This window comes from Pleurodeles waltl, chromosome 1_2, assembly GCF_031143425.1.
Source record: "Pleurodeles waltl isolate 20211129_DDA chromosome 1_2, aPleWal1.hap1.20221129, whole genome shotgun sequence".
Taxonomy (NCBI): Eukaryota; Metazoa; Chordata; class Amphibia; order Caudata; family Salamandridae; genus Pleurodeles; species Pleurodeles waltl.
In genome coordinates this window covers 1,119,086,454-1,119,110,887 of record NC_090437.1, presented here as the reverse complement: position 1 = coordinate 1,119,110,887, position 24,434 = coordinate 1,119,086,454, and the positions used below count along the sequence as shown (strand labels likewise).

Below are 24,434 nucleotides of genomic sequence, written 5' to 3'. Positions count from 1 at the left end.
TCTCATTTGACCTAATATCATCTCCCAAGCATACTATCATCTTAGGAATTCTGTGGTTCATAATACATAATCCTTATGTAAATTGGGAAACCAGGATTATTTCCTTGTCCTCACAGTTTTGTCATGAAAATTGTTTTGCGTCAGACACGTACTGGTCACCCAAGAAGTTGATGCCTACTGAACCTACTACAGGTTGTTCCATCAATACAGTCCAAGGAGTCCCCAATCACTATCTAGAATTTCAAGATGTATTCCAAAAACCATCCAGACCTGTTTTACCCCCACATCGAGATTATGACTGTGCAATTCCTCTGGAACCTGGGGCCATCGTTCCCTTTGGGAGAATGTATTCTCTCACAGAACCTGAAAAGGAAGTTCTCAAAGAGTATCTGCAAGAAAATCTGCCCAGCGGTCTTATTGTGCCATCTTCCTCTCCGGCGGGGGCTCCTCTCTTTTTTGTACCCAAGAAGACTAAAGATCTTCGTCCCTGTCTGGATTTTCGTGGTTTAAATAAGATCACTATAAAAGACCGTTATCCTTTACCCCTCATCAAGGATATTCTGGAAGCAGTCAGAGGGGCTCTACGATTTACCAAATTAGATCTTCGTGGAGCTTACCACCTTTTGCGCATCAAAGAAGGAGATGAGTGGAAGACTGCCTTTCGAACCCCATTTGGTAATTATGAATACAGAGTTATGCCTTTTGATCTCACTAATGCCACCTCAATTTTCCAAAGATTTATGGACTCTGTGTTTTCTGACCTCTTGAACCATACTGTAGTAATCTACTTAGACGATATCCTTATATATTCTAGACGTCCTGAACTTCATTCTACACATGTGAAACAAGTCCTCCAAAGACTCAGGTTACATCAACTGTCCTGTAAACCAGAGAAATGTGAGTTTGATAAAACCGAAGTCAAATATTTGGGTTATCACCTTAGTCCCACTGGAATAGCTATGGATCCGGAAAAGGTACAAGCCATCCTAGACTGGCCTTCCCCTTACTCCATTAAGGAAACTCAATGTTTTCTAGGACTGGCCAACTTTTATCGACAGTTTATTTTTGACTTTGAGGAACAGACCAGCCACATTACTCAAACATTAAAGAAGGAGAATTTATGTAAAGGATTTGTCTGGACAAGGGAGGCTGAAACAGCTTTTCAAATTCTAAAGAAGGCCTTCACTCAAGTACCAATACTGAGACATCCAGATACCAACAAACAATTTGTTGTTGTTACTGATACTTCTGAAAGGGCCATCGGAGCGGTCTTACTCCAACAACAAGAAGATGATGGTCTAGAACATGGGTACTCACAAACTTTTTCTCGGGGGCCAAAATTGCAGTATGGTTTGCGGCCGAGGGCCGCACTGAAGTGACAGTGGGGGGGGCGGGGCTTAGAGGGGGAACCACCCCGCCCCCTTTTTTAAAACATTGTAACACACACAGCGCCATCTGCACACAGCGCCATCTGCTCTCACCCCTACCCCAGTAACACACACTGCGCCATCTGCACACAGCGCCATCTGCTCCCACCCCTACCCCAGTAACACACACAGCGCCATCTGCACACAGCGCCATCTGCTCTCACCCCTACCCCAGTAACACACACACAGCGCACACACACAGCGCCATCTGCTCTCACCCCTACCTCAGTAACACACACTGCGCCATCTGCACACAGCGCCATCTGCTCTTACCCCTACCCCAGTAACACACACAGCGCCATCTGCTCTCACCCCTACCCCAGTAACACACACTGCGCCATCTGCACACAGCGCCATCTGCTCTCACCCCTACCCCAGTAACACACACTGCGCCATCTGCACACAGCACCATCTGCTCTCACCCCTACCCAAGTAACACACACAGCGCCATCTGCACACAGCGCCATCTGCTCTCACCCCTACCCCAGTAACACACACTGCGCCATCTGCACACAGCGCCATCTGCTCCCACCCCTACCCCAGTAACACACACAGCACCATCTGCACACAGCACCATCTGCTCTCACCCCTACCCCAGTAACACACACAGCGCCATCTGCTCTCACCCCTACCCCAGTAACACACACACAGCGCACACACACAGCGCCATCTGCTCTCACCCCTACCTCAGTAACACACACTGCGCCATCTGCACACAGCGCCATTTGCTCTCACCCCTACCCCAGTAACACACACTGCGCCATCTGCACACAGCGCCATCTGCTCTCACCCCACCCCAGTAACACACACACACAGCGCCATCTGCTCTCACCCCTACCCCAGTAACACACACAGTGCGCACACACACAGCGCCATCTGCTCTCACCCCTACCCCAGTAACACACACAGCACGCACACATACAGCGCCATCTGCTCTCACCCCTAACCCAGTAACACACACAGCGTGCACACACACAGCGCCATCTGCTCTCACCCCTACCCCAGTAACACACACACACACAGCACGCACACACAGCGCAATCTGCTCTCACGCCTACCCCAGTAACACACACTACATTAAAAACAAATAAATAAATAACCAAAGAGCCTTACCTGACTCAAAGCACTGTAAAGATGCCACAAATGTGGAACAGCAGGCAGGCAGGCGGGCAGCAGACGTGGAGCCGGTGACAGGAAGCAGACGACCAAAGCCCCGTAAAAGTTAGCTGCAAGCGCTGACTTTTATGGGGCTTTGGCTTCCAGGATCGTCAGGGCAACGCCATAAACAATGGCCGCCGTATGTAAACATAGAGGAGGGCCGTGGGAGCATGCTCCTGCGGCCCTCTTCTATGTTTACATACTGCTGCCATTATGATATGGCGTTTGGTGTGCGTCTCGCGGGCCGCCAAGCTAGGTCCGTGGGGCCGCTGGCGGCCCGCGGGCCGTACTTTGAGTACCGTTGGTCTAGAACATCCTGTGTTCTATTTGTCTCATGTACTCTCTGTGTCGGAACAACATTACTCAGTATTGGAAAGGGAGTTATTAGCCCTGAAGACTGCCAGCCAAGAGTGGAGACAATTCCTTATGGGTTCCAAAGAGCCCTTCGAGGTGAGAACGGACCATCGTAATCTACAATGTTTACGTAACTTTCAATGCCAGAACAGTCGTCAGGCTCGGTGGGCCTTTTTCTTCAGTCAGTACGACTTCTATGTCACCTATATTCCTGGATCCCAAAACATACTGGCCGATGCTCTGTCCCGCCGTTATCCAGATTGTACTCCTACCCCATCACAATATCTACTGGAGCCCAGCTAGATCATCGGTGTAGCTCAATCATTCCTGGATGAGGTACAACTGGAATATTCCAACCTTTCTGAACGAGAGCTAAAGAACTTAAATCCCCTAATGCGTAAACAAAAGGGATATTATTTTTATAGGAACCTGTTGTTCCTCCCTACTAGTGGAGTAAGAGAAAAGGCACTACAGATGTGCCATGATTCTCCGGTTGCTGGTCATAGAGGCATCAAGGCCACACAGGAATTACTCTCGCAATCTTTCTGGTGGCCTACCTGGAAATCGGATGTCAAAAAATATGTTCAGGCCTGTCCCATATGTGCCCAAGTAAAGATACCCCGTACCAGACCTGCGGGATGACTATAACCGTTACCTGTTCCACCTGCTCCCTGGCACACCATTTCTACTGATTTCATGTGTTCACTACCTCCATCAGCAGGAAGCCGGGTTATCATGTTCACGATAGATTCCTTTACAAAGATGGCTCACTTCACTGCCCTGAATTACCTACCTCTCAAGAACTAAGTCAGATATTTATCCATCATATTTTTCGTCTCCATGGAGTCCCACACAGCATTGTATCAGACAGGGGACCTCAGTACATCTCCCGGTTTTGGAAACATTTCGGTAAGAACTTGAACATCAATATAGCATTATCATCTGGTTTCCATCCCCAAACAATGGGCAGACCGAACGTCTCAACCAAGGACTAGAGCAATACCTTCGCTGCTTTTGTAATTCTACCCAGAGTAACTGGAACACTTACCTTCCTATCGCTGAATTCTCTTACAATAACACTGTCCATAGTGCCTCCAAGGTCACCCCCTTTTTCTGTTCCTATGGCTATCATCCTACCTCTTTTCCTACTACTCATCAGTCTACCTCTTCTCTTCCTGCTGTCACCTCATTTTCCAAACGACTTCTAAAGATCCATAGATTGATTCGATCTCACTTGCTGAACACTAAGAGATACATGAAGAGAATGGCAGATATGAAGCACAGGGATGCTCCAGTATATCACATCCAGGATAAAGTCTGGCTTTCTTCAAAGTTTCTACCTTTGCGTCTTTCTCAGAAGAAGTTTACACCTCGTTACTACGGTCCTTTCCGTATTCTTCAGCTGATTAATTCTGTCACTGTCCATCTTCATTTACCTCGTACCTGGAAAATCCATCCAGTCTTTCATGTTTCCCAGCTCAAACCCTATGTGCCTGATCCTTTCTCTCGGCAGTTCCCTTGTCCTCCTCCCTTGTTGGTGAATGATGTACCAGAATATGAGGTTCAGGAAATTTGTGACTCTCGTATCTTTCGCAACCGTCTTTAGTATCTGATTAATTTTAAGGGTTACCCTCTTAGTGAATGCTCTTGGGAAGATGCGTCTTCTGATTCGTCACTTTCACCGCTTGTTTCCGCACAAACCTGGGACTTCGGGGGTGGGACCTACGGCGCGAGCCGAACATTCGGCTCGGGGCGCGGCGAGCGGCTCAGAGACACGCCGCGCGCCCAGTCTATCGTGCAGCATACGAGGCCCCAAATTGGGCATGGGGCCTCGTTTCTTCATAGCATTCGGGCATGTCTAACCCTCCCCCACTCACCTGCTATTGTTGTCCTTTTATTTCTGTCGCCCTCATTTGTGCCTCCCTTTATGTTTTTCCTTCTTTCCCATATTCCCCTCTTCCCAGCATGCTTTGGTTCCCTACTTTCTATGGCTCCTTGTCCATTACTTTCTATGTGTTTTTCCCTATCTAATATGGTGTCCTTGCACTTCCTGTTGGTCGCTTCCTGTTTTGGGGTATTTAAAGGCTGTGATTCTTTCCCTCCTTGCGCTGCAACACTTTCTGTTTGGATGGTGTCTTCGCTCCTTCTTCCTTGTGTCAGATACTGGTTCACGTCAGTTCCAGTGTTTTTCCTGTTCTTTTTGATCTTGTATTTACTTACTGATTTTGCTCCTGTTCCAGGAAAATTCCTTTTTGGAGGTTTTTTCCCCTATTAAGGGTTTTTTTCCCTCTGGCACTATTTCTGAAGGACACGGCCTTCCCTTGGCGTTCCTATCGCCTGCAGCACCGTGGCTACCAGAAAGAGTCGCCCCTACCTGAGCCAAGGCCGAACATTCAGGAACAAGAACCTCGCCACCGTTCAGCGGACTCCAGGTTAAAGCAGCGCGTAAGTCGTGACATACAAGTCCTGCACCTGAGGCGTCTTAGAAAGGGTCCACATTTACTGGACCAAGATAATTTATTAAGTTGTTCAATAATGCCATAGGAATCAGAATAGGGTAGTATTGTTCAGAAGGCTGGACAAGGAAAGAGGGTTGGTGGAGAATTCACAGGAATTAAATGAAGTACCGTTGTGTGGTAATACAAGGAAACATTCATTGAAAGTTTTGGAAAGTACAAATTCCATGATAGAGAGAATGTTAGAATTGGGGTCCCTGGTTGGCAGTCGAATTACACCCTGTCCAAGTAGGGACCTAGTAAAGGCAAGGGAGATACCCAGCTCAGATAACCCTTGCTCACTCCCTTGGTAGCTTGGCACGAGCAGTCAGGCTTATCTCAGAAGCAATGTGCAAAGCATTTGCACATAACACACAGTAACACAGTGAAAACACTACAAAAGGACACACACCAGTTTTTAGAAAAGTAGCCAATATTTATCCGTGTAAAACAAGACCAAAACAAGAAAGATCCAACAAACAGTAATAAGGATATACATTTTGCAAGAATCACGGGCCTGCTATTGTGTCGGGAAGACCCACAAACAGTACCTTGGAAATGTAGGGCATTGTGATCCTCACCATGAGATCTGGAGTGCGGCGTCACTGGCATCATCACACGTCGGTGGGCCTGGGTTCCAGAAGTCGGTGCAGGGGTTGTCGGGCCCTTGAAGTCACACTCGCTGCAGATCAAACTCTGGGCTGATAATAAAGTCAGGAGCGCTGGCGTGGATGGCGTCGGGGATGCGGTGTGGATTGGGACGATGGGACCTGCGGTGCCCCCAGGTCATGGTGCAGGCAGCGGCTCGGTGATGGCGTCCTGCAGCGTTGGTGAGGCCAGGACTGCAGTGTGAAGCGGGGAGTTGCGCCGTTTGGTGTCTCCAGGTGGAGGTGCAGGCAGCATTATCGTCGTTGCTGGTGCGCTGTCATCGGTAGGCCCAAGGCGGCAGTACGACGTGGGGCGGGCTCCAAGCAGCACCCGCAGGTTGCAGTTCAGACAGGGGCGTCTGTTGCAGATGCTGGAGTCGATGATGCTGGCGTCGGTGGACCAGGGGCTGTCCATCAAAGCTGTCCCTCAGAGCAATGACTGGGACCCTATTCACTGTCACCTGCTGGTAGTGGCGACTACCACCCTCAAGGATCACCAACTCACCCTCTGAGTCCACCTCCCAACTAAGGGATAACATGGCAAGGTCTATGACTGGCCCCTGGGTACTACTGCCCCCTAAGGCCACATTGCCCCCCCACTCCACCACCCCCACCCCTGCACAGAAGGGTCACCAGTGGAGGTTTTCTTAGGACAGACAGAGTCCCCTTTCTTATGTCCTAACTGGGAACACTCAAAGTACCGGGGTTGAAGATGGGTTGCCATGGGCCACCAGAACCTCCCTCCTTCCTGTCACGAGGGATGTGGGACTCTTTTTCTCACCCCTTATCCTGGGACCTGTCTCCCTTGACCTCCCCCTCCTTCTTCCACTGGGGACCGTGCCCGCCCTTGGCTGAGTCTCCCACATACACCTTCTTGTGGACCTTGGTATTTACCTAGCGGTCCACCTCCATAGCAAACTTCCTGGGGTCAATCAGCTTACTATCAGTCAAGTGCTAGCGCAGCTCTGCAAAACATAGACAAGTGCTCCCATGTAATTAAGTTGTACAGCCCCTGAAAATCTGTGACATTACTGCCCTTCACCTAACCATCCAGTGATCTGCAAAAAGAATCCACACATTTTAACCAGGTCTGTGAATCAGTCTTCTTACTTCCTCTAAACTTGGAACCTGTACTTGTCAGGATTGAGACCATACCTGGTGAGGAGGGCTACCCATCTTGACAGAATAGGTGTGGTTGTACCCCTTAACCAAAGCTAACAAAGTATCCCTCTCCTCCTCTGTGAAGTGGTTCCACAATCCTGCTCCTCAATTCTTCTTAGAGACCACATTCATGTGGATAGATGCTTCATATCCCTGAAACTACCTCTGGACATCATCTCCCTTCTTGTACCCCCTACATTTGAGAATGTGTACTATTCTCTCTGAGTGCACCTATGTATTGCTGCCACCATCGATGCTGGATCTACTCCTCTGATCCAGCTCCTTTATTCTGAGCTCATGGTCTAAGAGCATCTTCTTCTCCTCCATTTTTAGCCGTTCCAACTCTACATTATGTCTACTGGGTCCTCTCTCCTGTCCTCCAGCTCTTCTGGGGTTAGAACCTTGGAAACACTACTGCTGTTTGGCCCAGGGGGTACCTCCTCCCCAGGCATCTCCTGCACCCTCAGCACATCTTCCCTTGGATTTGGCTCCTCGGTCTCCCCAGTTGGATCCTCAGAATGCCCACCGGCATTTCTGGATGCTACCCAGGCCCTCAGCGCCTTTTGTAGCTCCTCCTCCCTGGTGAGGCCTCTAACTTGGACTTTTGCAAACTGACTTCAGTTTCTTTGCAGTATAGGTTTCCAACCTATCCTCCTCAACAACCAAATCCAGGGGTATAACTGATAATGCTCTTGAGTGAGACATGATGTAGCAGGAAATTCAACTTGAACTCAAGACCAAAAATAGCTCAAAGGAAAAATCAAAAACAAAAAACCTTTATGTGGTACACAGTGGTCTGCAATATGGTAGCAGTGTACACCAATCACGGCAGGTCAAGTGCAAATGCAAGTCCTATTCTCACCGCTGACAACCAATGTTAGAAATGGGGTCTCTAGTTGGCAGTCAATCTACATCCTGTCCAAGTAGGGTCCTTCACTCTAGTAAGGGCAAGGGAGATGCACAGCTCAGATAACCCCTGCTCATCCTCTTGGTAGCCTGGCACAACCAGTCTGGCTTATCTCAGAAACAATGTATAAAGCATTTGCACAACACACATACAGTTGCAATGCAGACAGGGGCATCTGTTAACGATGCTGGAGTCAATGGTGCTGGCGTTGGTGGACTGGGTCTGCGGTGCGGGACGGTGCTTCGTGTACCTCACGAGCAGTGTCCTCAGGCCACGGTGCAGGCAGCGGCCCGGTGTCAGTGTAGAGCGTTGTTCTCGGGCATACCAAGGCTGCGGTGTGCGCAAAGCGATGCGGAGTGTGGGGTCCACAGGTCACGGTGCAGCAGCGGCTCGGTGATGACATCAGGTGGCGGTGGTAGTGAGACCAGGGTTGCGGTGTGAAGCAGTGCAAGGCTCCATGCGGCATCGTTAGGTCATGTGCAGGCAGCGGTGTTGTTGATAGTGTTGTGGTGGTTTTTCTTCTGTAGCACAAAACACAGTTTCCAGTGCTGTAGGCAGATGAACCTGACGTCTTTGATATCCCTGAGACTTCCAACAAGAGGCAAGCTCTACTTCAAGCCCTTGGAGAAGCTTCACAAGCAGGATACACAGCAAAATCCAGTCTTTGTCCTCTTTAAGGCAGAAGCAGCAACTGCAGGCCAACCCAACAAAGCACACACAGCAAAGGGGCAGTACTCCTCCTCCAGCCCTTCAGCTCTTCTCCTTGGCAGAGGTTCCTCTTGATCCAGAAGTGTTCTAAAAGTATTGGGTTTGGGGTTTTGGGTCCACTACTTACACTTATTTCTGACTTTGAAGTAGGCAAACTTCAAAGGAAAGTCTCTGTTGTTCTGGCCTGGCTCCAGATGCACTCCAGGGGGTTGTAGACTGCATTGTGTGAGGACAGACACAGCCCTTTCAGGTGCAGGTGTCAGCTCCTCCCTCCCCACTTTAGCCCAGGAAGACTCACCAGGATTTGCAGGACACACCTCAGCTCCCTTTGTGTCACTGTCAAGAAGGAATTCACAAACAGCCCAATTGTCAGTCTTACCCAGACGAGGATTTCACAGGCAGGCAGAGGCACAGAATTGTTAAGCAAGAAAATGTCCCCTTTCTAAAAGTGGCATTTTCACACAAACAATCTAAAAACCAACTCTACAAAGAGATGTATTTTGAAATTGTGAGTTCATAGACCCCAAACTCCACATCTCCATCTGCTCCCAAGGGAGAACTGTGCTTAAAAGACATTTAAAGGCAGTCCTCATGTTAACCTATTGGAGAGATATGACTTGCAATAGTGAAAACAAATCTGCCAGTATTTCACTACCAGGAAATGTAAAACAGACCAGTACATGTCCTACCTTTTTAATACACTGCACCCTGCCCCTGGGGCTACCTAGGGCCTACCTTAGGGATGACTTACATGTAGTAAAAGGGAAGGTTTGGGCCTAGCAAGTAGGTACATTTGCCAGGTCGAATTGGCAGTACAAACCTACACACACACACACCGACACTACAGTGGCAGGTCTGAGACACGTTTACAGGGCTACTCATGTGTATAACACAATCGGTGCTGCAGGCCCACTTGTAGAATTTGATTTACAGGCCCTGGGCATCTATAGTGCACTGTACTAGGGACTTACTAGTAAATCAGATATGCCAATCATGGATAAACCAATCACCAATACAATTTACACAGGTAGCACTTGCACTTTAACACTGATCTGTAGTGCACAGAGAAAATAAACCAGCAAAACAGATCTGTAAAAAATAGGAGACAGAAGGCAAAATGTCTAAGGATAATCCTGCAAAAAAAGCCCATTCTCAACAAAGAACATCTGTGGTATTTCATCTATGCTCTTCTTTGGGCGAAGTGGAAACTCCCACATCTCAGTAAAGCCATTGCTTACTGAACGTCTACATTTGTCATTTGCTGATGTATGCTGGTGGCTAATGTTGATTAAACCACTTGTTCCCTGTTCTGGCATTCCTGGAGTTTACACTGCTTCAAGATTGGTAAATTTCACACAGTGCTTGGTTTGTAGCAATACTTGGCTACATAAATATCAATACATAAGTACACTCATACATACTTAGGTAATGTTGTTTTATTCCAAATTGCAAAGTGAGGTTTACGAAATCTGTAAAGCTAAATTATGGACCCACTCTGCATCACAGTATTGCAGCACAGTGTATAAACCAAATTTTACTGTGACTGTGATGAGAAATTAACAAGCAAATGCTCAAGAAACGATTGCTGCAGGAGCTCTTTATTAAAGCACCTCGTCCATACAGCTTCGCACACCAACTTCTAACAACTCGAATCCAAACATTCCACTAGACATCTACCATTGTATGTTTAAACAATATATTTTGCTATTTAAAGAAATATTGATGAATATATACCACACTCTGAGGAAACAGTGGCACTAGGGTCATCTCTCCACCCTGGCATCTGTTTCCTGTAGAAATACGTTGAGGATGGAAGACTGTTGAGAGGTTTGCAAGAGAGGACGGGTACCCTGTGTTTGATACAAATGTAGGCCATAAAAATAAGTGAATTAAAATTCCTTAGTGCACTGAGCAGCACATTTGTCCATGTCATCAGGCTGGGCTTGTTGGGCACAAATGACTGATGCAGAGAAAAGACTATTGAGTTTTGAGCTTGTATTCAGATTTTATTATGAGCAGATAGCAAGTGAAACTGGTTTAAGAACACTTGGTGATTTGTACATTGCAAAGTCAGATTTGTAAAAACTGTGAAGCATTTAAGGAATGTATAGGGGTGCGCTATCTCTAGTCGGTTGCACTCAAACATGGAACCCATACAGCTACTCCTATTTGCCTTGCTATATTTTTACTGTAGAAGTTTGGCCACATGGAAACAAACTGCACAGATGGCAAGTGCATCTTGCTGCCACAATTTGTGCCTGCCTCTTCACAACACAGTGTAACTGAGGGAAGTTCTGTCAATACTTAACAACAGTGGACGTGTATGTATGACTCATCATGCATTGTATGCTCTTGAAAATGCTATTATCCTATTACCACCTTCAAATACGCATTTAAAAAATCCCAGAAAATATCAAGGATCTATAAAAGTGACACTGGAACAAAGATTCACCTATTTACTGTAAATTACGTTTAAATTGGAAAGAACTCACAGAAACATTGTTTGCACACGTTTTTCCACATTTAGAGATCTTTCGTTAGTTAGATCTTGTGTTTTTTGCTGTTTGAAACATGCCTATGCGAATCACTTGTAATGAGATAGTACCACATTCGTTCTAAATCTTGAAACATGTTAATTCTTTTACAGCACATTTAACTTTAACGCAACATTTTTTACACAACCATCGCTCTCTAAAGGAGGCCCTAAGAGCCATCAAGAGTCTGGAGTTGAGGATGGACTATTAAAAGCACACCCGAAATGAAATAAGGCTTGTTATATTTATGATCTTATTTTTGGAAGGGAAATCTGTTTGTTTTTTCATCACTTAGATCTTGATACATGAGGAGAGCACTACTATCTCAACTAGCTCCAGTAGCCTATCTATTTGAATTGCTGAACTTCGTTGACTGAAGATGAAGGGCCTTGGAATAATAGTAAGCAGAAATAGAGATCTTAATCAAGATCATTGACCTATCAGCCCATGGTGTGTTTAGAAACGCTGAATTTCTGTATGGCAATATGTTTTTAGGTCTTGCTTTAGCTGTCCATTGTTGAAGACTTGGGGCCTGATTCAGATCTTAGTGGAGGGGCATTCTCTATCACAAACATGACGAATAGCCCGTCTGCCGTATTACGATCCTATTATATCCTATGGAGATCATAATACGGCGGATAGCATATCCGTCACATCTGAGATAGAGTATTCCATCTACTGAAATCTAAATCAGGCCCTTGTTTGAATACACACAGCGGGCTTTGGGCAGGCCCCTGCTCATGCTTGAATGCTTTTCTTGTCTCTCCTTTTTCCAGCTCCTTTTTTGAGGCCTTTCCATCTCGTTATTATGTTTGTTGTGACCCTGGAACATTATTTCTTTACAACATTTCTCACCGGAAGAGGTGTATCCTTTCCTTGCTCAAGTGAGGGGATTTTTGTTATTATTCTTTCAGCACTCCATGGAACCGCAATGCTTTGTTTGCTTTCTCCCTCATCTTGTCGCTTCATTTATTTTTCTATTACTGTAGTTCAGTATTTTTTCTTTTTTTGTGAGGGCACAGCAGCTGCACACAGCTATGAGTGCTCTCATTTTTGCACACTTGCTCCTACCTATTATCTCCTCTCACCTCCAGCGCCTTGATTTCCATTTTTTAAAATAATAAAACACATCCCTAAAGCCCCGCTACAATGCTGTAATATACTCAGTTGAGCCTAATTAGTTGGGCATAATGTATTTCTTGCATTATACTGTTAACAGATTTCCATTTTTTCATTCCTAGTCACTTGTGGTACTCAGAGACGTCTCCCAGACCAGTTCAATAGGGCATTATTCTTTATTTTATTTTACTATTTGAGTTAATAGCAACAATAACAAATATTCTTCCGTTATTCTTGGATAATTATATGTGTCTTGTGTACTATATAGCGTCTTCAAGAAACCGTTAACAAAAGTTTATCTTGAATGTTTTGGTCCAAAAGAATATACTGTAAGAGACAGGACATTATTGAAAGAATCAGTGATCATATACAGGAAGGCATCTGGAGCGGTATTACAAACTGCCCCAGGGAGCAACAGGTGTTTATTCTCATTTTTGCACTATATCCTACTTCTGTATTGCAAAAGTTACTGTAGATGGCTGTGTGGATCCCTCTATGAAGTGTGCATTCATATAATCTCATTTCCCTTTGCTCCTGCGGCCAGCCACGTTGTATTATGGATGCAGGCGCAGAGCAAACAGGCTCTAAGAAGGTGCACTGCTGCACCACATAGAAGATGCCCTCTTTGGCCATCCTTTGAGGAGGAACACTCAAGCATCCCTCTGTAAACTGTCACATACTGCACCCAACTGAAGATGGATCTCATCCCCAGTGCAGGCACGAGTATGTGCCTGTACTATGGACAGCACTTTTTTATCATATAGAATACTATCTTAGTCTGCACTGGGCGTTCGCAAAGTGGATGCACCTTGCACAGCCTACTACCAAGCCCCAAGTGCGTAAAAAATGTTTAGCCCAGAGCCAGCCTAAGGAAATGTTGAGTGCTCCTGAACTTCTGTAGTCAGTCTGTACTCAATTTGCTAATATGGTCACTCACATGTCCTGTAAAAAGAAAACCCACTTCTGTGGACATAAACATATACATATGTCTGTCTTCAACGGTGATCACAGCTTAGATTTCAGTGAGCAACCCATTCCTTCCCAATGTTCTGTTTGTAACCATGAGGTCAATAACTACTGAATTACCACTTGAACATTGGGAATATCCTACCCCCATTACCCACCACCAGTCAAGGTGGGAATGTAAACATCCACTAGAGCTCCCTTTTTATGCCCAGAGTTGAGTATCTAGTGCTGTTTGTGAAAGTAGTGTGAGTGTGTCTGTGCAGTGCACCAGTGCCCTATTTCCGTGATGTATAGCCATCATTTGTATTTCTGCTTACTCATCTAGCAGTCAGTGACCCAAATCACTCACGCCTTCATCCCCAACACATTTGTCCCACTTAATAGGGTGTCTCCTTCCTACCCCACTTTCCACTCATCATGATAATTAGCAAAGACAACAGACATCTGATTAGTAACTTGATATCCCAAGTAGGCACTTTGTTATTTGGAGAACCTAAGGATAACATGTCGTTGCTAGGGACTGCATGAAGACTCAGACCGGTCTTGAGAAATCCACCACCCTTCTGTTTGATGTACAAATAACTGAAGCTTACCCTTACCAGGAAGGCAGAGAGGATACACAGATTTATGAGCTGATGCGCACCCTACCGCTCCATCGGAAGCGGTCTAGCTTTTCTCCTGCTATCAACAAGATGATTTTTCAAGCCTTGTTTTCTTATTGTGGCAGAAGCCGCAGCTTCCTAGAAGTTCCCTCACATTTGACAACAACAGAGGATAAACATGACTGAAGTCACACTGAAAACATGTATTTGTATGAATTAGCAAATATGTTACATCTTGTAGGTCACTTCCTCTGAATATTTTCTGTGAATTCTGGAATCCGTACAGTTCGGACAAGGATGGGTCTTTTGCCATTGGGAACTTGGCTGCTGAAGACTATAGGGGAGATTTGAAAACATTTTGCACTGGGTTAGCATCACAAAAGTGACGTTAATCAGCACAAAATGATTTTTTCCTAATTTACTTTCCAGTGCAAAACTTGTTTTGCACTGGAAAGTACCCTATAAGTAACGCAAACCTGCATGAAGAACTGCTTTGCGTTACTTAGCGCCACCTGGCAATACATGGGTGGTACAAGGGCGTTCCCATGCAACCACCCATTCCTTTGGATGAAAAACCCTATCTAAAAACAATATTAGATATGGTTTTACACCAAAAGTTAACACCATTTGTAAGCAGGCATTAAAAGGTGAAATGTTTTCATTTCTTCTTTCTTTTCCGACTTTGAGTGCAAGCTGCACTGTGCAGCACATTTACAATGTAGGAAAAGTTTTAAGATGTCCCTAGGCATTGTATTTTAAACTGGAAGAGTACCCTTCCAGTACAAAACCTATGCTATGCACTATGGTGCAAAGGTGTGTGTGTGGCGCATGGCAGCTAATATCACCGCCAGCACTAGGGAGAGGGGAAGAGAGAGCCATATCTGTGCCTGCGTGCCTATTTAGTAAATCTGGGCCACTGTGTGGTTCCAAATAAGTTTTGTTGAGTTTTTATACAAAAAACGGCATATTGAACTGAAAAAACTACTGGATGTTTATTGCTGTACAGCAAAGATAAAGAACCATCTAACCAGGATTTCAAGAGCTGAGCACAGCAAACTTAATAAGGAGCCTTGTCAGATGCTGCCAAATGAACATCATGTTGTATGGTGTTTTATTCTGAGGCACACTGAAAAATCTCCTATGGTACACATTTTAGCCACCCATTACTTTAGTGATGACCTAGACAGTAATCCAGATCATTAATTTACCAGTGACGTGGATGAGTACTTGAAGCTCAGTTTATTGTTTTCCTCGTGCCCTCTATTATTGGAAAATGAAAGATGATGCCCTGAGAACCACAAAGAGAATTCAAAGTCCTATTAAAGACAAAAACCCATACCTAAAAGTGCTGTTTGCTGCTTTAGTACACAATCCCGTTCAGCCTGTAGTTCTATGTTCGCCTTCTCTTCCAATGCCTTCATTTCGAGCCTGTGAGACTGGCTCTGGAGTCTCAAGCATTCAGCGCGCTCTTTCTTGGCCCGTTCTTCTATCTCCTGCAATGATGAGCAATTATAGGAAAAGTGAAGCTGATATTTTTCTGCATTAGAAAGTAAGCCTAGGGGTACGCCTGGACTCATGTACCTTTATTTCCTGTCTCTTGCTTTTTTCCAGATTCTTCAGGGCTCGCTGATGAGTGGCTTCTAGCTGAGCTTTCACAGTTTGACTTTGCTTGATGCAGCCTTGGAGGTCCTGGAAGAGCTTTTCTTTTTCCTTGCTGGTCTGTACTGTTAATTCCTTCAGAGCTTCTTTGGACCTACTGCCTTGCTGTTCTAAAGTCTGCTTCAATTGAGCAATCTACAAATAATAATGGAATTTAAACTCATAAGTATTCATTGCAAAAAAAATTAACACTGCCTAAATGTAACTATAACACATGGCGTTGTGCTAAACAAGACAAACCACTGCCTCTTTAATATGTTTCCACCTTCTCTCCTCCTACACAATAAGATCAATATCTGAACATGTGAAGAGCCAGTAATATCATACACCATCAGGCTAAATTACTACATCTCCACATCCAAATACTTAAACATGAGACATTAACTGAGACATTTGACAAGCCTTAAGGAAACCCAGGCGGTAAACAGCTTGCTAAGAAGTTCAGTAAGGCCGAATGCTTCTCATTTTGAAAGATACTTGTTTCTGGGTGTGCAATACTTGTATGGTAACTTAATCCTACTCTATGTACTGGCTCTCTCCTATGCCCAGCCTGCAGAAAGATTTTGAGAAAAAAAGTGGAAAGAGAGAATGGAGGACGAAAACAGGTAGAAACTTAACCAAATGCATTTTTAAGACCACTTGGGTAAAATGAGTATCGCTTTAAGAAAATTGTATGGAATGTAAAATGTGGGTGAGCTGGTAGTCACCTTGCTGATGTCTCTGATATAGGTGATATAGGCACAGGGGCCTGCAGAACATAAATATAGCTGTCTTTGCTCTGCTCACTCTGGCGGGCATTTCAGTAAGGTGATATAATCTATCTATCTATCTATCTCTCTATCTATCTCTCTATCTATCTATATATATATATATATATATTACCTAGTGTAGTAATAGTTAGTACCTAGTTTCCATAGAAAAAGTGTTTTTAGTTTTGCTAATGACGTAATTTGATGAATCTTCACAAAATAAATTTTTTTTTAAAAAAAACACTGGTCACTTCAGCTGGTGTCTGGAAAGTTTTGGTGTGATCCGTCAAGCAGCGGCCGAGAAAAAGGGGGGTGGGGGGGTCCCAAAACACGGTTCCCCATTAATTTTTCCATAAGGATTTTGAACAGCGATAGCACCCAAACCACTGGACGGAATTACACCAAAGTTGGCATAAAGGTAGCTCTTGGTCCAGAAAGAGCCCTTTTAGGCATGAATCCATTCAGTAGTTTTAGAGGAAGTAAAGAAAATCCAAATTTATATATAGGGGGGCGAAGGATTTGCGACCCCGTCCGATCTCGTGGTGAGATCTGATTGGCTGCCAACACTTCAACAAGGAAGTGTTGGCAGCCATGCTGGGACGCGGCTCCAGCCGAGTCCCAGAAAAAAAGGTAAAAAGAAAAGTGGCCACGGTAGTGACACCCTGACCCCTTGGTTCTGTGATGGGGTTCCCCCAGGGCTAAAAAGCACTTTTAAAAAAAAATGTTGCTGCAAATTTATGACGGGGAAGCACGGTCTCCTGCTTCTTAATACCTAAGTATTAAGTGGGCCAAGCACAGTGGGCATTGATTTTAGCCCTGCAAACCACCACTGTCCCAGGCCATGCACCCCTCCCCGCAGCCCCAGGGACGGCCACCTTCCCGGGGCATTCAGGAAATTGTGTGCAAGGGAGGCCCAGGGCAAATAATAAAAAATAGAAAGGGGGCCGTTTCAGACTCCTGCTTCCCTGAGGACCACCACCTCCACAGGGCTATATTTGTTAGAGCCACTGATGGCCTTTGGGACCGCCACTTCCCAGGGCTGGCTCCTACACCCACCCCTAGGGCACAACTGTTTGCTTTGACAGCTGCCGCCAAGCCACAGCAAAGCCACAGCAAACACTCTGCTCTGATGAAGTGGGAGCTGTCAAACAGCTCTCACTTCATACGAGCGGAGGTTTCCACTGTTTCTCTGCCCTCAGAGATCCAGGCAGGGAACCAGAGGAAACATTGCTTTCAAAGAGAAGGAGCTGCTTTATCAGCTCCCTCTCCTTGACAGCAATGCCGGCTCCCACAGGAAGTGGGGAGCCATCTTGGACAGCGGAGGCTGTCACCCTGGTCACATGGACCGGCTCTGGCCCCGGGAGATGGCATCCCTGGGGCCAAGATCGGCTTGGGGAGGGGCGCCACCCCACGAAGTCATAAAGAATATTATCTTACAGGAATGGAAAGAGGTGTATAAATAGAATGTTCCCTGTTTTTTTAATAAACTGAATACCCTGGAGAGTTTCGAGGAGGTGTTTCCTTCCATCTGTAACGTAAGTTCCATCCTTTCCTTCATGGTGTCTGGTTCCTCCTTGTCTCTGGAAGACAAGGCCCCAGTGGAGCAGAAGGTGGAAAGTGCCTTAAAGCTTTCTTATACTGCAGAGAACTTTGGACTCTGGGCCAGTACTTATGCTGCTTACGCCTCGCAGTTTCTGCTGAAGGATTTCGAGAAACTGTATGATGTCATCCAGGCTAACGAGGATCCAACATTAATTCCAGCTCAGATAGAGGTCCTGTTGCATTTTTTGTCTGATGCCACCTTAGTTAATTTATGGGATTAAGCTTCCCCTGCTTGGGCCGCAGTGGAAGGCCGTCGGGCTGTCTGGCTCAAGCCTTGGCAATTGGAGGCTAGTCAGAAAGGAGTGGGTCATAATTTTCCTTTCCTGGGTACCAAGCTCTTTGGCGGGGAACGAAGGGCCAGATTTCAAGAAAAGTGGCGCAGCACGGTGCTGCGCCAAAATTGGCAGTGCTGTGCTGCGTCACTTTTTGAAACAGTGATGCGCCGTATTTAAGGGAATACGGCACACCCCTGCGTTTCCCGCTGCACTGGTGCTAAATTTAGCTGCCAACGCTAATGAAGGCATCCTTGCACAATCATGCAAGGGTGTCTGCGTTGAGGAGTGTGATTGTTTATGTGCAGGAAGGTGTCCCTCACTAATGGCGCTTTGGCACTTCTGTGTGTTCTGCACAATGAAGCACACACAGAAGTGCCAAAGCGTCATTTTCAAATGATTGTTTATATATAGAAAGGGACACCTTCCCGCACATAAACAATCATTTCTGGCATTTAGATTTTTCTATGCGTGCCGCAGAATGCGGCACACATAGAAAAAGCAAAATACGAGGACGAATAAAAGCATTCTTTCTCGTTGCACCCTGCTAACGTCACCCCAGGGGGTGGCGTTAGATTTTGGTGCTGCCTCAGGTTTATGAAATTTCATAAATCTGAGGCAGCGTCAAAATGCAATGGGTGTTGCTGTGGCAGGCCCACAGCAACACCCACTACACGCCCCTACCACGCACAGTGCTGTGTGGGAAGGGGCCGTATTTACAAGGTGGCGTTAAGGCACATAAAGTGGCTTAACGCCACCTTGTTAATATGGCACTGTGCTTAGCGCCACAGGAGCGTCACCGAAAGTGACGCTCCTGTGGCGGTAGGGGCCTATAAATACAGCCCTAAATATATGGTGCAGCATTAGTGAATGAGGAGATGATCCTTCAGCCTTTGAGACTCAATCCTGTAACAAAATCTTTTTTCATCAGCAGTCTTTTACAGGGGCAGGATGTCAAATGTCCCTTTCAAGGCTGAGGTCAGGGGGGGAGCGTTTGGAAGTTCAAAATCTCAACCATTTAACCAGTCCGGTCAGCTCACTGGACAGCCTTCTTGCCAGTAGCCACCAAGTGGGATAGCAAAATATGGCAGTGGGTGCTCGTTCGACTTTGTTTCCTGAGCAATGAAGGCATTTTGTATCAGACCAGTGGGTGCTGTCAACTGTGTTGGATGGATACAAGTTTCCTTTTCAACTTAATCTGCCTCCTCCAATGTTCCATGTTACCCCATTATCAGGAAATCTGGTAAAAAGGGCTGCTCTCCTGGCTGATGTGGAAACATTAGTCCTGAAAATGGCTGTGGTCAAGGGTCTTCTAGGCCAAGAGGGTCTCAGACACTATTCCAGTCTGTTTTTGGTCAAAAAAGAAGAAAGCTCATTCCAACCTGCTCTGGACTGCAAATTCTTGAACAAGTTTGTTCAATCGGACTCTTTCCAGATGATATCTCTTTAAGTAATTATTCATCTGATTCACCAAAACGATTACCTGCCGACGCTCAACTTGAAGGATGCCTATTTTTATTTCCATCCTCCCAGTCAACATTTTCTACAGTTCCCGGTGCAGGGGAGGCACTTCCAGTTTCAGCGTTGCCGTTGGGTCTGTCAATGGTGCCTCGGACTTTCACCAAGTGGCTGTACTGCAGCTTAAGGGATTTTCTTTATTCCTCTAAATTTATGATTGGCTTCTCTGTCACTTACAACAAATGGCAGTCAGTGGTGATGGGGTGTGACACTTGGGGAGCAGGAGGCCCAAGGTCCATGGTACAAGGCAGACAGTTATCAATATTCCAACTGGAGGGAATTGGCTGTGTTGTGGCGGGGGTCCCAACTTTTTCAGTCCCTCCTTTAGAATCATTGTCTGGTGGCATGTTGTTACTTCAATCAGCAGGGGGGACCAGATCAGTTTAATTGAATTATTCTGATTCTCAGATCTTTGTATAGGTCGAAACCCATCTATTGTCCTTGACGGCAGTGTACATCCAGGGGGAGGTCAACTTCCAAACAGATCTTCTGAGCTGCAAAGTTTTTGTCGTTCTCCTCCCATCTGGATCTGTTCAATCGGATGCGTCTGCTCTTGGGTTCCCCACGGTTGAATCTGTTTTCCAACCAGTCCAATGCACTGCTTTCATTGTTCTGCTCAGATCAGATCAACCAGGGGCTTGACTGATGGATGCCTTGTCCTTTTCTTTGGCCAAGTGGTCTGCTTTACGCTTCCCCCCACCGATTCCCCTACTCCCGAGGGTGCTCGGAGTCTGCAGTTAATGGCTTGATTCTTGAACAGCAGTCCTTAGAGAGGCTACGTTGTTCTAGTGGGGTGGCAGCAGGCATTCAGCTATTTCTTCCTATTGTAAGAACTGTGGTTCCTTTAAGAGCTGGGCTTCAATTCATGGTTATGACTCCGTCTGTTGTGACTCTCTTCATATTCTTGATTTTCTCCAGGCTGGGTTCCTTAAGAATTTAGGGTCAGATGTAGCAAAGGTTTTTCCCCATTCTGTGTCTATGGGAAAAAGTGTTCGTACATATGGCCCTTAGCTACTCATACGCTGGCCACTCAGTGGTCAGCTATTAGAGCTTTTATGGGTCATTCTGGTGATATGGTGAATTGTTGCCTTTGGTCACCCAGCTGTTTCAAAGTTTTAGATTGAAACAGTCTCCTCTGTACTCAATTTCTTCAGAACATGGGTTACAGTTGGCCCCTTTTGAACCTTTGGATAGCTGTCCTTTGCTTTGGTTATCTGCAAAATTGTTATTTAAGGCAATTACTTCAGCTCAGTAGCTAGGGGAGTCTGGAGCTCTGGTCATCTTCTTTCCATATCTCAAGACCTTTCCTGATAGGGTGGCCCTTTGCCCTGATTCAAGATTTCTTTCAAAGGTCAGTTCCAAGTTTAATTTGCAGCAAGAACTGATTTAGCCTTTTTTTGATGAGGGGGGCTCTGGAGGAGTCCCTTCTTTACTTGATGTTAGGCACAGTTTTTTGTGATACTTACTGTGTACTGAGGATTTTCGCCAATCCCAGTCTTTCTTTGTCTCCTTTTGGGGGGGGGGGGAGGGGCTTGTAAAATCTGTACGGTGACCACATCCATCTTGACCAACTGGGTGTGGCAGCCTATCTGTCAGGCGTACTCTTCTCTGGATTTGGTTACCCCTTTTTCTGTACAGGGCAGGTCCACTAGGTCGGACTCGACTTCCTGGGCAGAAGCGGGTACTGTTTCCATCAAAGAAATTTGTAGGGCAGCTACCTGATCGTCTTTTGATTTTTTTGGAAAGAATTATCGGTTGGATGTTTAGGATTCTATGCATAGTAATTCTGGCCATGGGGTTTTGACCCCTGCTCAGAAGTATTGTGTTTTTCTGTAATAAATAAAGATATATCAGTGCAACCCTACTTTTAGCTCTGGCGTGTGATTTCCTCATGACATTATGGCTAGGACTACAAGGACCATATTAGGGGTCACAACTTCTTTTATTTTTGGGTAATCTTCATTGCCCCGATTAGGTCCTCCTCGTCTCAGATAGCAACCCTCCTTTCCTTCCGTTGAGGTCTGCATTTTTCTCGCTGGTGAACTTAAAAGAAGAGGGAGGGGAGAGCGGAGCTTTTGTCCATTTCACAGACATAAAAAAAGGATTACGCGTGATAGGAACCTGTCGAGGGTGGGACGACCCTCATAACGTTATGATTAGGACAAGGAGGACCTAATTGGAGTAATGAAGATTACCAGTAAATAAAAGAATGAATTTGCTAATACTATTGGCACGTTTTATAATTCTACATGTAATGTGTAGACAGATACTACATTAAGCAGAGTGCTGGCAGTCTAGTTTTGTGTGCATTCATTAAGGATGTTGAAATGCTTTTATTTGGTAATATCTTTACCATTTACAGATCTGCATGAAAAGTGGCACAAATTTAGCTAACTTTAGTTTACTTTTGGCATGCCCATGTTTTGATCATATCTCTTCAAGAAGGACTAGGTAAACGGGTATCGCGTTAAAAATGAAGAATTTTTCATTTTAGGTTTCATGGGAATTTTTGTTCTTTGCGACAGAAAAAAAACTGTTGCACGAAATCACATCAACTTAGGCATCAAATCAAACCTTTACTCACTTTTCACTGTCTGATGTAAAACCATTCAAAAGATATTAAGATATTTGCATTACAAAATAGTATGGAACGAACTTGAAATTTTAAACTGTCTTGACAGTTGAAAAGGCGTTTATTGATTGGTAATAACTGTAGTGCCGTTTGATGAATTTGTATTTGCCCAAAACCTGTCAAACATTTAGCATGTTTAACTTACTCTAGGATTAACACCTTCCATGCAGATCTATCGAGGGGGAAAGGGGCCCAAAAGTGTTCATTTATAATAAAATTCACGAATGTCGAAGAAATTGAGCAGTTAGCATGTTATTTATGCCCATTGCAGATCTGTATGAGGGAAGAGTTAAAAATGAGGTTAAAAACTTTGATTTTCTAAAAACATTTGTGTCATTTGACAGATCTGCGCAACACTTGAGATACAACAAATCAGCTTAACATGCTAACTTTCTGTCACATGTCATGGAGATTCCTCAAACGTCACCAAAGTTATCAGCAAATTTAACCTTGTCGTGGGCAAGGCCATGAGACGAGCCCAGCCTGTAAACACTGAGTATTTTTTAACAAGAAATCCAAATCTGCTCTGACTCTGGATGTTACACCCCGAGCTGGCCACGTGAGACTCTGAGCACTGGCTGTACAGCATCTACATCTTGTTGCCTATGGACTATCTGCTGGGACAACCAACTGTGCTTTGTGCAGCTTCATTGAGCCTCCTGTTCAAATTGTATTTAGTTATGAAAATTTCTAAAAATAAATTATACAGCGAGCTAACAATCCTCCGCCTAATAATTATATAAAGGAAAATTGTTGTGAATGTTTTTTTCTTCAGATACCTTGTGCATACATGCTAACCCTCCCGATTCAGGAGGGGGGAGTAGCGATTTCTAGACTAGTCTCCAGCCTTCCAGTACCTGCAAAAAAACCTGATTCCTCTGGGGGCATCAGCTGACAGCCGTGGTCTTCTGTAACTGGGAGTATGCACTACCAGTAACCTGCTCCTGCAGGCCAGTGCACAGCACTTGCATCAGGCTCTCTTTGCCTGCCATAGCGCTTTCTCTGTGCTCCTGGCAGGTAAGGGAAAAAAACATACATTTGCGTATCTAATGTCCAATCCTACAGCATCAGACTTGCAAATCCCATACATAACAGTAACCCGATGCAGGCTCCAATAGAAGTCAATAGGGAAAATACATTTTCCCGATTTCTTTCTAGAAATCTCACACTTTTCTCTTCTAGAATGTTGGCATGTATGCTTGTGACCTCTTGTATAGTAAAATGCATCTGTAGAAGGCCTTCCTGGGTCAAATTATCCCAGCCTCCTTACTTCCATCTTTTGTGCAGTCACATCCATGCATCTTTGAACGCTCTCTTATACATTTGTATATCCATCAACAGTAATGTGTCCATTTATTTATCCACTCACACTTACCCACAGTCATCTACTTATCCTTCCATTCGTTGATAGGGCACAAATAAACTTTAAGGTGAATCCATCAAGCTATGCAATTGCACTCATCCATCTACTCACCCATCATGTGCGTTCACAGGCATCCATCTATGCATCCTTGTATACAACCATCCATCTACTCAATCAACCAAAATCAACCTGTAACTGTTTATTTCTGTGTATATTTCCATCTCCGTATTGTATGTGTGCACAAGGGACCCTTTATGTGTGCTTTCTGTTTGTGCATCCACACATATCCCAAAACAACATTCTCCCATTACAACAAAAAACACATTACACTTAAAGCAAGTCAGGTCTTCTGACTTCATCAATGCTCAGTAAGAAGTACTTTTAATGTTTCTTTCAGAAAAAAAAATATTTGGAGAGAATTCATGCATTCTGCTCCTTGTTCTTAGTGGCTGTACATGCAGCATTAACCAGATAGTAAGAAGTTTGCCTGGCGATAAAAGAGATAGGTGAAAACTAATTCGCCGACATCAAATTCTGAAATTTGGATTTCTTAAAGGAATG

At 45.1% G+C, this 24,434-nt stretch overlaps 1 protein-coding gene and 1 long non-coding RNA gene across 4 annotated transcripts in view; one reads left to right on the top strand and one right to left on the bottom strand.

The window, feature by feature from the left end:
* The window catches only part of FAM184B (family with sequence similarity 184 member B), a 320,510-nt gene that overhangs the window by 144,813 nt on the left and 151,263 nt on the right, over positions 1-24,434 (bottom strand). For both annotated transcript variants that reach the window (XM_069202207.1, XM_069202213.1), the window contains 2 exons: positions 15,660-15,872; positions 15,418-15,571 (listed from right to left, as the gene is read on the bottom strand). In XM_069202207.1, coding sequence (XP_069058308.1) covers positions 15,418-15,571; positions 15,660-15,872 — 367 coding nt within the window. The remainder of the gene's footprint in view (positions 1-15,417; positions 15,572-15,659; positions 15,873-24,434) is intronic.
* Positions 1-24,434, top strand: part of LOC138248563 (uncharacterized) — a 327,877-nt gene that overhangs the window by 300,379 nt on the left and 3,064 nt on the right. The window lies entirely within an intron of this gene.